At 49.9% G+C, this 13,382-nt stretch overlaps 1 protein-coding gene across 1 annotated transcript; it reads left to right on the top strand.

Moving 5' to 3' along the window:
- The first annotated feature begins 671 nt into the window (after positions 1–671).
- On the top strand, positions 672–11,692 carry RHOU (ras homolog family member U). Its single transcript, XM_074373218.1, has 3 exons — positions 672–1,499; positions 3,131–3,189; positions 8,341–11,692. Exons 1-3 carry the CDS (start codon positions 1,238–1,240, stop codon positions 8,794–8,796), a joined length of 777 nt encoding a protein of 258 aa, XP_074229319.1. The 5' UTR covers positions 672–1,237; the 3' UTR covers positions 8,797–11,692.
- The last annotated feature ends 1,690 nt before the right edge of the window (positions 11,693–13,382 follow it).

Genomic DNA, 13,382 nt, shown 5'->3' with positions numbered 1-13,382 from the left:
TCCGTGCCTCAGATTTTCTCATTTTACACCCATAAAATGGGAGGGTATAAGAAATAATAAAGGGATTAGTTCATGTCGAGTGCTTCCCACAACGTCTGGCACATCGTAAATCCTCAATGCTTATCAGCTACTGCAATTTTTATTATTAATAGGCTCGCTCTTCATGTTAATAGCACGTGCTTCTTCTCACACCACGCTGTAAACCCCGAGGGACCTTTGTGTCCTGTGATTAGGCCCAGAAAGGCTTCCCTGTTTTTCTGGATGGGTTGCTGACTACACGCAGGAGGAAGGAGTCAGAGAAAAATGGATTTTCCTCCCCCGGGATAATACTGTCACCGAATTACATTTAAGTAAATGAAGGAATTGGGGCTGTAAAGAAATTTACTGGTTCACGGCATGCCAAAGAGAAAGTCAAATGAACATTAACAATGGACCTGGCATTCTTTTGCTCCCAAAAGATATGCGAATGCATTATTTTAAAAGAAAAAAAAATCACACGATGGACTGCAATTAGACCTTAAAAAAAAAAAGTTGCCTGTTAATTCAGCCTCCTTCAGACGACGTGTCCCTAAGACCCCTCATTTCTTCCCTTGGGTGGGGCGCTGCGGCCGGCGAGGCTGGGACCGAGCAGGGGAGGAGGGGGCGAGGGGCGAGGGAACGGGAGGAGCTCCGGCCGCCCGGCCGCGTGGGCGCAGGAGGGCGGAACCGCGCGGGCCGGTCGGCGGTGGCGTCAGTCTCTGGCGCCGGGGAGGACACCGCCCTCGGCCAGCCCCGCCCGCAGGCACCGCCCCCAGGCGGGCGTTCAGGGTCCCCCCGGCGGGTATCGGGGACTCTGGCCAGGGGCCGCGATCTCCGTCCCCTGCGCGGCCCGCAGGGTGCAGGGGCCCCGCGCGCAGGCGGGGGGCGCTGTGGCCTCGGCGTGGGGACCGAGCGGCCGGCCGGACCCGCCTCCTTCCCCTCGGCGCCCGCCCCCCACGCGCCGTGTCGCCGGGAAGCCGGGAGGAGACAGAGAGCCCGGGCTCCGCGGCGCTCGGCCCGCAGTCTTTGGCCGCGCGAAAGCAGAGCGGGCGGCGCTGCCCGAGCCCAAGCCGCGACCCACCCCGGCCGCCTTTGTCTGGAGCCGCGCGGCCCGGAGCCGCGGCTCTCGGGTCGGTGACAGCTCCTCCCTCAGCGGGCGCGGGTCGGAGGAGCGGTCGGCCGGGCCCCGCTCACCGCGCGCACGTCCGAGCGCGGACCGATGCCCCCGCAGCAGGGGGACCCCTCGTTCCCCGGCCGCTGCGAGGCGCCGCCCGTGCCGCCCCGCCGGGAGCGCGGGGGGCGCGGGGGGCGCGGGCCCGGGGCGCCGGGGGGCCGGGGGCGCGCGGGCGGCGCCGAGGGGCGCGGCGTCAAGTGTGTGCTGGTCGGCGACGGCGCGGTGGGCAAGACGAGCCTGGTGGTGAGCTACACCACCAACGGCTACCCCACCGAGTACATCCCCACCGCCTTCGACAACTTCTCGGGTGAGCCGGGCCCGGGGGGCGCCGAGGCGCGGGGGACGCGGGGCCCAAGGGGAAGCCCCAGCTGGGAAGCGGACCGAGTGCGGCGCGGGGACCTTGCTCGGGCTCGGGGTCGGGGCCGCGCGGGGCAGACCGCGGGACCGCGGGGGGCGGGGGAGCCCTAACCCGGGCACGAGGAGCGGCGGGTGCCTCGCATTTCAGGAACAGACGGCGCGGGTCTGCCAGGTCGGGCTCCGGTGGCCTGGTCAGTTTCCTGCGTAGAGTAGCTGCGTCAGGTCGACGTTGCTGGCGCCGCTGCCGAGTTTCGGTCGGAAGGTGACGCGCAGGTGCCATTACCTGTGGCCCCGAGGGTCGGACCCTTCCTTTTGGCGACTCCCCTCACTGGGGGCGTCTCCACTTTAAAAAGCTGCGGAGACGAAGGAAGATAGTTGTTTTAGTGAAAATGGTACTAAAGGCACTGGTGAAGGCTTAGGTTTGGATTAAACCTGGAGAGTAAACACGGTTTCTTTCCTTTGAGCCTCACCGCCTCCCCTGCCCCCACTTCCACCTCCCCCATTGGCTCTGTTTCTGATTTTTTGTATCTTTTCAGTATCTCTTTAGCCTACTTAAGACTCATATGTGGGGCGCTATGCTGTTTGGTTTGGTCAATACAAAAATCAAAGGAATCCTTAATCTCGACTTTTCAAGTCTTTTTGAAATTTAAGAAAAAGTTAAAATCCACAAAAGCTAGTATGAAACACTTACTCTCTCTTGTTCTTAAAAAGAAGCAGCAGCAGCAGCTTTTTGATCTTCTAGAAAGTTATGATGGCATGGACTTGGTTTCATCCACCAGGAAGGCACCCTAGGTTAAAGCAGTGCAGTGCTTGTGGGTTTCTCACCTAAACGATACTGGTTTTTTTCTTTCCTTTTTTCCCCTCCCAGCTGACTAGTATAAACATTTATAAACAATTCAGAAAGTTGTATTGAGACAAAACTGAGTTCTTTATTCAAACAGAAACCTCCAGGCAGTGCCCTGGTGCAGACCCCTCCCCAGATACCCCCTTCCCAGTGGAAAGATGGGCATGACTTTCTTTCCTTCCCTTTTTCTTTTTTAATCCTCTCTTTGAGCTGACATGGAGAGATAAGCAGTGCTCTCTTTTATAAACAGGACAATGCGGGCAGCCTGTGTTTGTACATGTTCTCAAAACAAGCTACACTTTTATGATAAACCCCGAAGTCGTGGAACTTTTACCAAGGGGAAAGCAAAATTATTTTTGAGATTTTCCACTGACTTAAAAGTGCAAGATTGGTTCCCATTTACAACCCCCCGCCCCACCATGTTGTTTTTAGGTTTTTTGAAACAAGTGCGACAGGAAAATAAATCTGGGGCTGGGAGAATAGCCCTTCTGGGGTGCCAGCAGAGGCTCTGGGCTTTGCTCCTCTGTGGCAGTGGAGTGAAGTGCTGGCCCTGAGGGTTTGTATACAAAAATGCCTCCAAGGGGCCTCCTTGTTTTAGGCAAGTCTTGAAGTCACTAGGGGACCTAGGATAGGGGCTGAAGGGTTTGGAGTGAGAACTTGCCGTGCAAGTGAAAACTATTATTCTTCTGAAAAGGGTTAGAAGACACCCCCCTGACAGTTTTGGTCTTATTTTTAAGCTGTGGTGTCCGTGGATGGGCGGCCTGTGAGACTCCAGCTCTGTGACACTGCAGGACAGGTCAGTATCACATCGCTGGGCAAACAAATGGCTTTTTAGTTTTTGGGAGGGCGGGGTGTGTAATTAGGTTTACTTATTTATTTTTAGAGGAGGTACTGGGGATTGAACCCAGGACCTTGTGTATGCTAAGCACCTGCTCTACCACTTGAGCTATGCTCTCCCCCCTGGAAATGGCCTTTTAAAGGCCTTCAAATAACTCTCCCATAACTGGGACATGCTAAAGCCCCATGCCTGCCTTTGGCCCCTCTCAGAGGGTGGGGGTGGGGGGAGATAGCTCCGCACTAATAAAACAGGGTTTGGCCCAGCTTTCTGTGGGCAGGACAGGGGACGACAGCGTAAGAGCATTTCTTATCTTATGGGAGTTTCTGATCTTATTTACTTTCTGGTTTTTATTAAAAATTATCAATGATGCTTTGTAATCATTTCTCAAAGTAAGTTGGTGATAAAATCACTTTATTAAAGGTCAACAAGAAATACATAAGAAATTTACTTAAGGAAAAGTATGGAGTTTTTGTCAGTAAGTGTTAATGTTTCCCTCCCTATGTGTGGTTGGACTCATGAGGGCCACCCACATCCCTTGAAACAGAGATACAGCGGTTGAAGCTGTTTCAAGCTGGGGGAATAAATGAACTGGGACTTTGTCTTTCTGAATTGTGAATATTTATTCTTGTCTTGAGGGCTGAGTACTTGGGGGAAACAGCTAAGGAGTGATGGAGAGGAAGGATATGGTGTGGGGTCCCCTTTGGGGCCCCCCAGAGAGCTGGGGGAACCCCGTCCCCTGACACAGTGCTCACATCACAAAGTCTAGCTGTGCCCTGTCAGAAGCGTTGTCTCTTGAGTTTGCCAGAGTGACAGTTAATAAGTGTGTAGTCTCTCCAGTACTTGCTAGAGTTTGAGAAAGTGCTGGGGGACTTTGTAGGCAGGTAAAAGTGCCCACTTCATTTCTGAGGTGTTGTCACATGACTGTCTGTATTTAAGAAGAAGCTGGCTTTCCAGTGTCCCCAAGTGCCTCACCTGAAACAGGGCTTCCAAGTCACTCACCTGCTCCAGACAGCAAATTCAGGGTTTTTTTTTTTTTTTTTTTCTTTTTCCCCAAACCTCTAGGTGACAAGGCCAGGTAGCCCTGATCCCCAGCTGATGCCAGTTTGGCGGTGGCCACGGTGGCAGGCGACATAGCCCAGTCTCTTCTGTTCTCTCTTTCCCTTCTGCTGGGCTCCTCAGCTTCCCACCGGGAGCAGAAAAAAACAGTCTGTATTTTATTGCCTGTGGAAAACAAAAATCAAAGAACACAGGCTCTTCTAATATTTAATCTTGCTGAATGCTCTGCTGCTATTTATAACTAAAGCTTAATTTCTGTGTATAAAGTGAGAATGTTTTTCCTACCTAGAGTCAGATTTTCTGATCTTTAAAATGAGGATTTCGTAGCACGTCAGTAAACAGAGGCGTCCCCACTGAAGCAAGAAGTGGTGGCAGCAGAGCCTGAGAATAAGACAGAAGGCAGGAAAACACAAGAAAGCAAAAGGCGCGCTCACCTGGGAGCCTTCAGGGAGGAGCACGCAGCCGAGTGCACACGCCTGCCCGCCGCTCGGCTCGCCTGTTAGGTGCCGGTTCTGGCAGACACAGCTTCCCGGGCTGGGGTTCCCGGGCTCGTGCCTGCATGGTGCCTGGCACCTAGTGGGGCTGAATCACAGTTTGTAGAATGGATCCATAAACGAATAGAGTGCTGGGTCCTGGCAGATGCAAGCTGAAATCACGGGCCTGCCCCTTAACAGACTCACAGTCTGTGGGGAAGACAAACCAGTCAGTAGAGTTCGTGAAGGAAGCCGGTGATGTTACAGAAGGAGGAAGGCGAGGTCGGCTCGAGGTGCAGGATGGGGGAACCTGGGAGGGAAATCTCTGGGCAGTTTTAAAAGAGAAAAGGAGGACTTCTCCCAGGAAGACTTCGTAGAAGTGATCCCAAGTTATCCAGGAAGAGTCTGACTTTTCCTTAGTGTGGTCTGCTTCAAAGTCAAGGAATCTTGAGAATCATTTTAGAAATATTTTCATGAAAAAGGTTTATAATTAGGGAAGTAGAAAGGTTTGGGTGCAAGTTGGGAAACTTTAGTCTATTTGGAAATTATTCTTGTGTTCTCCCAGCAGTGTTTTCATTGAGATTCACTGTATTTTGTGTGTGTGTGTGTGTGTGGGAAAGGTAACTAGGTCTATTTATTTATTTTTGGTGGAGGGACTGGGGATTGAACCCAGGACCTTGTAAATGCTAAGCAGGCACTCTACCACTGAGCTGTATCCTCCTTCTCAGACTCACCTTATTACTTAACTGTTGTCCTGGTTAGTAAAGTAGGCCTTTTTGTGTAATTAGTGAGGCCACCATCTACAGATCTGTAGAAAACCAACTTCAAGAACTGTTTATAAAAGATACACAACTGGTAAGATGAAGTCAGTTTTTTTTTTTTTTTTTCCCCTTGCTTCCCAAGTATCAGTCAGTGTTTGTTTTGACCATTAATTAGCAGAGCTGGTCAAGGTGGTGGTCTTTTTCTGCCCTCACTACTCCAGAGCTGATAAACTGCCTTGTAAGAGACCAGATCTGACACTTGCCATGTTTCCTTGGCCTTGTCACAGCCCGTGGAACTCCTCCTCCAGGCAGTCTTCACGGTAGCCCCGAGGGGTTAGAGTGACTCTCGTGACCTCCAGGCCAAACTCCCTGGAGAATGGGAGCGCAGGTAGCCGTAGCCTGGGGACCAAACACAAGTTTCACATAGAAGCTGAGAGCAAGAATTAGAGCTGCCCTGTCTGGGAAATAACTAGAGATGGCTTCTCATGCCTTTGAGTTTTCTTGTTAGGGGGCTAAGTGAGTATCCAGGTTGTTAAAAGGAGTTTTTAACCTTGGACTTACAGTCTTACTCAAGTGAAAATCGATCAGACTGAGGACTTTAAGAAACATACCTTTGCTGAGGAGAAAGCAGTACCCCTGAAACAGGAGCTCGCTGTGGCATTGCCAGTTGCGGCTGGGAGTTCTTCATGAGGCACTGGAGAAAAATCTTTATACTAAAAAAATATATATATATACACACATATCAGGCTGCAGGTTGACCAAGACGGCTCTCCAGTTGCCTGTCAGTCCCGTCCTGCCCTGAACTGAATCCCTACAATGCCTTGGAAATTGCCTGCAAATCTCTGGGCCTCAGAACACATTTCCTTGAGGGTACATTCCAGCTGGCCTTGTCACGTGTGTGTGTGTTGCATTTATTTCAGCAAATATCTAAGGTTTCTGGTCAGGCGATGAGCAGGAGGGTTTAATTTCTGCTTTGCTTCCCGAGTCCCTTAGCCAGAACCCCAAGAGGAGAGGTCTGTGGAGCCAGATTTCCAAAGCCCTGTCACCAGGCCTGGCCCTGTGCTTGCCTTTCTTTTGATTGGTAATGCAACCCCAGATTCCAGGGCGCGGCCAAGCGGGAGTGCCTTCCAGCAACGGGGTGCAGCGCCCGAGGGAGCTGACTTTACACTGGCCTCAGTTTTGGGCTTCTTCCTTTAAGGCCTCTGAGAACAGAGGGAACGTTTCATTAAAAGATCTTCAGGGCCGGGCGGTGGTCCACCTGGTTGAGTTTCTTTGTTTATTCTTTCAGCACAAAGTTGGCACTGAGAAACTCAAGTCTTTTTTTTTTTTTTTTCAACTTTATAGAAGACAGAGAAGTGGCAATGACATTCTGAGACGCCGTATTCATTCCTGAGCGTCTCAGCTGGTCAACTTCAATATTGTTACTTGGTTGTTGCCCCACAGCTGACATATGGAGCCTCACATGAAGAAAGAGCACTCAGATAAAAAGATCGAGGTTCCCTTTATACCTAGAAAAAGGCCACAGATGCACTGTGATGTGCGTGTAAATAGTAGTTTGTAAATAATGAGCCTGCAATTGAGAAAGAAAAACCGGGCTGATATTTACTTTTGTCTTGCCACTGGGAAATGATCCATCACATTACATCTGAGGATGGTTGGCACCCACAGATAGAAATTTTAAATAGGAATGAGATGATGTAAATGTGTTCCTACGAGACAGCTGAGTGGAAGCTTTCAGTTAGCTAAAGATGGTGCTTCTTCAGGGAACTACAGGGTGTTTGATATGAAGAAATGCTGATTTGGAGACAGATGTGCCAACAAGGGCTGAGACCATGTACCCAGCCATATCCCCTTGGACTGGACACTGCCTGGTGCCCTGCGTGCATCTCTGTTAAGTGAATGACCACAGCACAGCATTCAGCGGCGCGATGGCTGGTTTGTTTAACAGCCCCTGACTTACACCATCCAGTTCTCTGTATCTCAGAAGTAGGGTGGGTAGGCCCTTTGTCTGGTCCTTTATCTTTCCAAAGCATCATGCATGGAGGCCTCTGGGATTACTGGAGGGAAAAAAGGGAAGGGCAAGTAAGAGAAAAGGCAGGAGGGAGAAAAAGGAGATAAAGCAAGAAGAAAAGATGTTATGTCCAGCAAGCAGGAGAATGTGTGAACCAGTGTTGGAAGTGACACTGAGAGACGCACGTTCTCGGGGTTCCTTGTGGGAGTGACCTACCCCAGGTCCTCAACACCAGTCCTGCGTCTGATTCACAGGACCCTCTGCACCGTGTGTGCCCTGAGTGTGCGCTGGGTGTGCACAACGCAGATGGGGTGGCACAAGCATTACTCACAGCTGTCGTGAGGATGGGCAGGGCTGGGTCCTACGGAGAGGAGCTGTGTTAGTAGGCTGGGGTTCGCTGGGGTCAGGTGGAGCCCTGAGGATCCATAAGGATACTGCCTACATTTTAAAAGCACAGCTAAGTACCAGAGTTGAAAAGAGTAAGTCTGGGTTCAGCCTCTGGGCTGAAGGCTAGGGAAAGTAAATTTTAATGTTTAAATCAGTCTACTTTCAGTACTTTTTCTGTGATAAATTGTGAGTAGGTCATGAGCATGGAGGAAAACATTGAGCACATTTGGCAGATTTCGTGGGGCTGGGAGCGTGGCCCGCTTGGCAGCAGAGTCCTTTCTAAGACACGGGCTCTTAAACTTCCAGAACTAGCAGGCCTTCTACTACCTGCCAGACCTTTTGCAGAAAAATGTTACAATGGTCTTTTTGCTGATGAGAATGGATTTCCAAGGTAACCTTTGGATGCTTGGACTGGTTACAGGATGAGTTTGACAAGCTCCGGCCTCTGTGCTACACGAACGCCGACATCTTCCTCCTGTGCTTCAGCGTCGTCAGCCCCTCCTCCTTCCAGAACGTCTGCGAGAAGTGGGTGCCAGAGATTCGGTGCCACTGTCCCAGGGCCCCCATCATCCTAGTTGGGACACAGTCGGACCTCAGAGAAGATGTCAAAGTCCTCATTGAGCTGGACAAGTGCAAAGAGAAGCCGGTGCCGGAGGAGGCGGCGAAGCTGTGTGCCGAGGAGATCAAAGCCGCCTCCTACGTCGAGTGTTCGGCCTTGACTCAGAAAAACCTCAAAGAGGTCTTCGACGCGGCCATCGTGGCCGGCATTCAGTACTCGGACACGCAGCAGCAGCCGAAGAAGTCCAAAAGCCGGACTCCGGACAAAATGAAGAACCTGTCCAAGTCGTGGTGGAAGAAGTACTGCTGTTTCGTGTGATGCCGGCGGGCGGCCCCGACGGGCCGTTTTCCGATGGAGTCATGCGAGGGGCTGTATTAGCTGAAACGACTCCTTTTACCGTGTAGAACCCGTGCGGAGGACGCGTGCGCGGGTGCACCGCGGGAGGGGCTCCCACTCACCCGCCCCGCCCTTGCCTTTGATTTCCTCCTTGCTTGTTTGAGTTTAGGGATGAGATACTTATGCAAGCTGCGTTGAAGTAAGTTAAGCATTTTTCAGGACTCTGGCAATTTAGAACTCATTAGACCTTTGGATTAATTTATATCTAATAAGAGAAAGACACCTCAAATCGGGGTGTTAAGAGTGAAATTTTGCTACGTGTTGATGTACAGAACAAAGGGGACGTGGTGTGGGTGCTGTCCCCTGCCTGAGGGCTGCTCAGTGCACTGTGCTTACGCACCAGGCCAGCTATGGTAGGAATAACTCTTAGCTTTGAAACCTCATACTTTTCCCCCGCTTTTTTTCTAAGGAGCAAAAAATATCTGAGAAAAAAATGAGAGACCTCTGCCTATAAAACCTCACTTTTGTTATAACCTTATACCCAGTTGCTTAAGATTTAAAAACAACCAACAGCAACAACAGAAACCCACATCCCACTAACTCGGTGGCACTGTGTAGACCCAAAAGGAAAAATTGTTGATTAGGATTTTTTCACCCTGAGACCAGTTGTGCTGAAACCATATAAGCAGAGTGCCATGTGGAGTGTAGCAAGTGACAGAAGCTCTGTTTTCTTTAGGGAGGGATTCACGTTGGGATCAGAGCGTGATATTTGCTGTCAGTACACGTGAACCAAACTGCGTGCACCTCTGGTGATCAGAGCCCTCGGGAGCACCAGTCTGGAGGGTTTTTAAACGTCTGTACTTCAGTTGTCCCGTCTGCAGGGAGGCGAACACTCTTGAAAGGCCTGTAGCAAGCAGATACTTGTGGGTCACAAAATATACTTTTTTTTTTTTAAAGTCAGCCAAAATGTACTTTGTATACACACACAAACACGGATGTATATATTATACATATATGGCTGTGTTTGCTGCTGACTCAGACTTTTAAACAGTTAATGGGAAAAAGCATGGCCATGAACACAGATGTGAGGGAAGCTCGGCTGCCTCTTTTTATGAACACTTTTTCGAATAGACCTCTTTTTGATTATACCTTACCTAGGATTTTAAGTCTGTCTCAACGTGTTTTTGAGACCATGTTAAAACAAAACAAGAACAGCTCTCAGAACCTGGTTTAAAATGAATATCTCTTGAAACCTGTTGAAACGACCAGTTAAATCCACAGTTGCCTTTCAGGGAAGTGGCCGCAGAGGCCAGCGCTGTGTGTCCGAAGGGTCACGGGGTCTGCTGTCTGTGGGGACCATTGCTCCCCTGCTCAGCTGTTTCCTTACTGTGGAACAGTCTGAAAATCATGTATTTGCGAGACATTCTTGTTCTTCCAGGTGGCAGTTTTTAGGGCTTAATGTTCTAGAGGAAAAAAGTGCCGTATCAGAAGAAGAGTTTTACCCTGTGATGGGTGAGCTTCTGAGATGCCAGAAGGTGCCCTGAGGGATTGGATTGTAATGTCAGGCTTACAGTGGGTGAGGCAGACCTACCAAAATCGGTCAGTAACTAGGGAGGTCTCCGTAGAGCCAGCCGACAGAGTTTATCTTTCTGTGGGTCTTGTGTGGCCCATACATATGTATACACACAATCCAATTTGTGTTTCTTTGTAGAAAAAAGTAAATGATCGGGTCATACTTTAGGGGCTTCTTTTATTTCTGTTAGTCAATAAAATTAACTAATTTCCTTGTTTAAGAACTAAAATGCATACTGTTTACTATTTATTTTTCAATACATTGAAATTGAGATCAGTCATAGTTTCCTGAAGTTTAGTTACAACCTGAGTGAATAAAATGACTTCATTTGTGGAAATGCCCCAAACAGAATGAATGAATGAAATGGATTCGAAGCTTGGTGCCTGGCTCACCGACCTGGGGGCTTCCCAGCCTGGGCTCTGGCTGCCCCAGTGTGGACGGTGGGGGTGAGGGGGAGTTATCAGACTGGTAAGTCATTTCAAACAGTATTTTTATATGAAACCAAATGTCATGAAGTACAATGCAAATTAACTTTTAAGATAGAACACAAAACTTGAAAGAAAATTTATGCATGTGACAGTGTCTGGAGGCCACTCCTGGTCCCCTTGAGAGGGTCCCTTGGCGCTCTCTGCCTTTAGGGCCGCTGGTGGACAGTGGTCAGTGAAGAATGCCTGTGAGCTTTACTCAAGTGTTTTATTTTTAACCCATCTTGATACAGCCTGTACCATTAACACAAAAAACCTAGAAGGTTGACGTTTAAATGCAACAGTTTTTAATGTTGCCAAATTTATGGAATTGTAAAGGTACGATTGTACTTGAGGTTTCCCTCCATTTTTCTTGGTGAAATTAGAGATTTGGGCAGAAGAGTTTTGAAAAGTATGTGTTTGAGTTAAATATAAATTGGATCGACTTCAAAGCTCAGACGTTGTTAAATTTACAGCTTGGTATCGCAGAGATTTTACAAGAGTTGCGCCGTAGGGAGCACCACTTCAGCATGACTCCTGCAGTGTAAGCCACTCACACAACTTACACACACAGTATGCTGTAAGACTGTTACCTCTTCTTCCCGTGTCTGTGGAAATGAGCCTTTTGTAATGTCATTCTCGGTGCTTGACAGACTTAAGAGAAACCACCCAGCTCTTACACAAGCCCAAACAAGGGAGGGTCTCCTCTCCGGACCGTCTCTACCTGGTGCCTTACCAAGTTGTACTTTTCTGTTTTCAGGAGTAAATGATGTTGAGCCGAACGCTGTCCTTGAAAATGCTATAAATGAGGTGTTATGAAATAAATTCTGATATAGCTGCACTTGCCTTTTCTGCCGAAGAATTTCTTTGGGAGCGAATAGAAGTTCAGCCACGCGGAGAGGCAGACCCCCAGAAGTGCCCTGGGAACGCGTCCCCAACCAGCATTAAACACCTGTTCAGTGTGGGGTTTTGAGAATTCTGGGGTTCCGTCTGACATAAGCGCCCTCTGACTCTGCACCTGTAAGGGGCCATGTGCTGGGGCCCCTGGGTGTTGGGAGAAGCCCTGCTCTTGGAGCTGGAAGCCCAGGCCCAGAGAAGCACTGAGCGTGTGATGAGACTGGGAGGTCACTAGATGAGCCCTGGTTCCCTCGCACCTAGGCAGCACTGCCTTTCTCACCGGGCTGTTGGAGTCCTGAATGCGTGCACAAGTGCGCGCGTAGGGCAAACATCCAAGATGTGTCGTGGCCGTGGGAGGCACCGCGGGTCCCACCAGCTTTACAGTGAAGACCAGCAGGGCTCAGGGCTCCTTGCCTCCGCGGGGTGGACAGCACGCCTGGTCATTGAGTGAAGGATGGGCCTGCCTACTGTGTTCCCCATGGTGCCTCCAATGCCAGGCTACAACTTTTTGTATCCACTGAACAGTCAACCACAATGGACTGGAAAACTGGGCAGAGAACAACTAAAGCTACTGGCCAGCTGCCTGTGTCCTGGAGTGCAGGCTCACTTCCTGGCCGTCACGGGCCTCCACAGGCAGCCTGACCCTAGCCCAAAGGCACCTGGAAGTTTCTCCTCACCCAGCCCTTATCTGGGACAGACCACCCAGTCCCTTTAGAGGAGTTTAGGGCATCTTCACAGAGATGTTCACATGACCTGAAAGAAGGTGAGGGGATGAGAAGTACCTGGGAGAAAATTTTCTAAGAAGAATAGCAGGTGCAAAGGTCCTGAGGCAGAGAAGTGTCTGGCATGTCCTGGAGGCCTGTGTCAACACACAGAAGGAGTACAGGGAGGGGAGCAGGAGATGATTCTGGGGAGGTGATGATGTCAGGGAGGGGATGGGGTCTGGGAAGCCATGACATCAGGTAGAAGCGACAGGAAGGAAGAGGAGGGGAGGGCAGGGCTCCAGAGTCAGGCTGTTTGAATCCTGGCTCTGCCGCTTACTGGTTGTGATTCTTTAAGCAACTTAATCTCTTAACCTTTCTTCATCTAAACTTTGAAATCTGTGCAGGGGATGAACATAGCAGCTGCCCTAGTGGGCCGTTGGGCTTATGAGTATAAAGTGCTGGTGCACCAGAAGCCCCAGTAAACGTCCACTCTGACCAGTCTTTCTGGTCATGTCCTTCAGGCAGGATGTCCAGTTGATCAACCTATGATTGGCCCCTAATGCGTCTTCATCTCTATTAAGTTTCATGAGGTATTAAATTTCATGAGGCATATTATGCTTTTTATGCATCATAGCATATTCATTTTTCAATTTCCATTCATTTTTATTTTTTGCTGGGGGTGGGGGGAGGCCATTAGATTTATTTATTTACTTTTGAAGTGGCGATACTGGGGATTGAACCCAGGACCTCATGCATGCTAAGCACACGCTCTACCACTGAGCCATACCCTCTGCCCTCTGCCCTCTGCTCATTTTTATAGAAGAAGAGAGAAATACTTAAATTATTCCAGGTGTGGCCCGGGCTGACTCTGGAACATAGATGCTGCTGCTGAGTGGGTGGGGGGACCCGTGTGCTGGCTCTTCATCCACA

The sequence above is a fragment of the Camelus bactrianus genome, chromosome 11 (assembly GCF_048773025.1).
Source record: "Camelus bactrianus isolate YW-2024 breed Bactrian camel chromosome 11, ASM4877302v1, whole genome shotgun sequence".
NCBI lineage: Eukaryota > Metazoa > Chordata > Mammalia > Artiodactyla > Camelidae > Camelus > Camelus bactrianus.
The sequence above is the reverse complement of the archived record's forward strand: the minus strand, read 5'-3'. Positions and strand labels throughout refer to the sequence as shown.

Excerpts from the sequence above, each read along its gene's own strand:
- RHOU (XM_074373218.1), top strand. The coding sequence starts at position 1,238 with ATGCCCCCGCAGCAGGGGGACCCCTCGTTCCCCGGCCGCTGCGAGGCG. Across the intron at positions 1,500-3,130 it reads CGCCTTCGACAACTTCTCGG|CTGTGGTGTCCGTGGATGGG; the intron begins GTGAGCCGGGCC and ends CTTATTTTTAAG. Across the intron at positions 3,190-8,340 it reads TCTGTGACACTGCAGGACAG|GATGAGTTTGACAAGCTCCG; the intron begins GTCAGTATCACA and ends GACTGGTTACAG.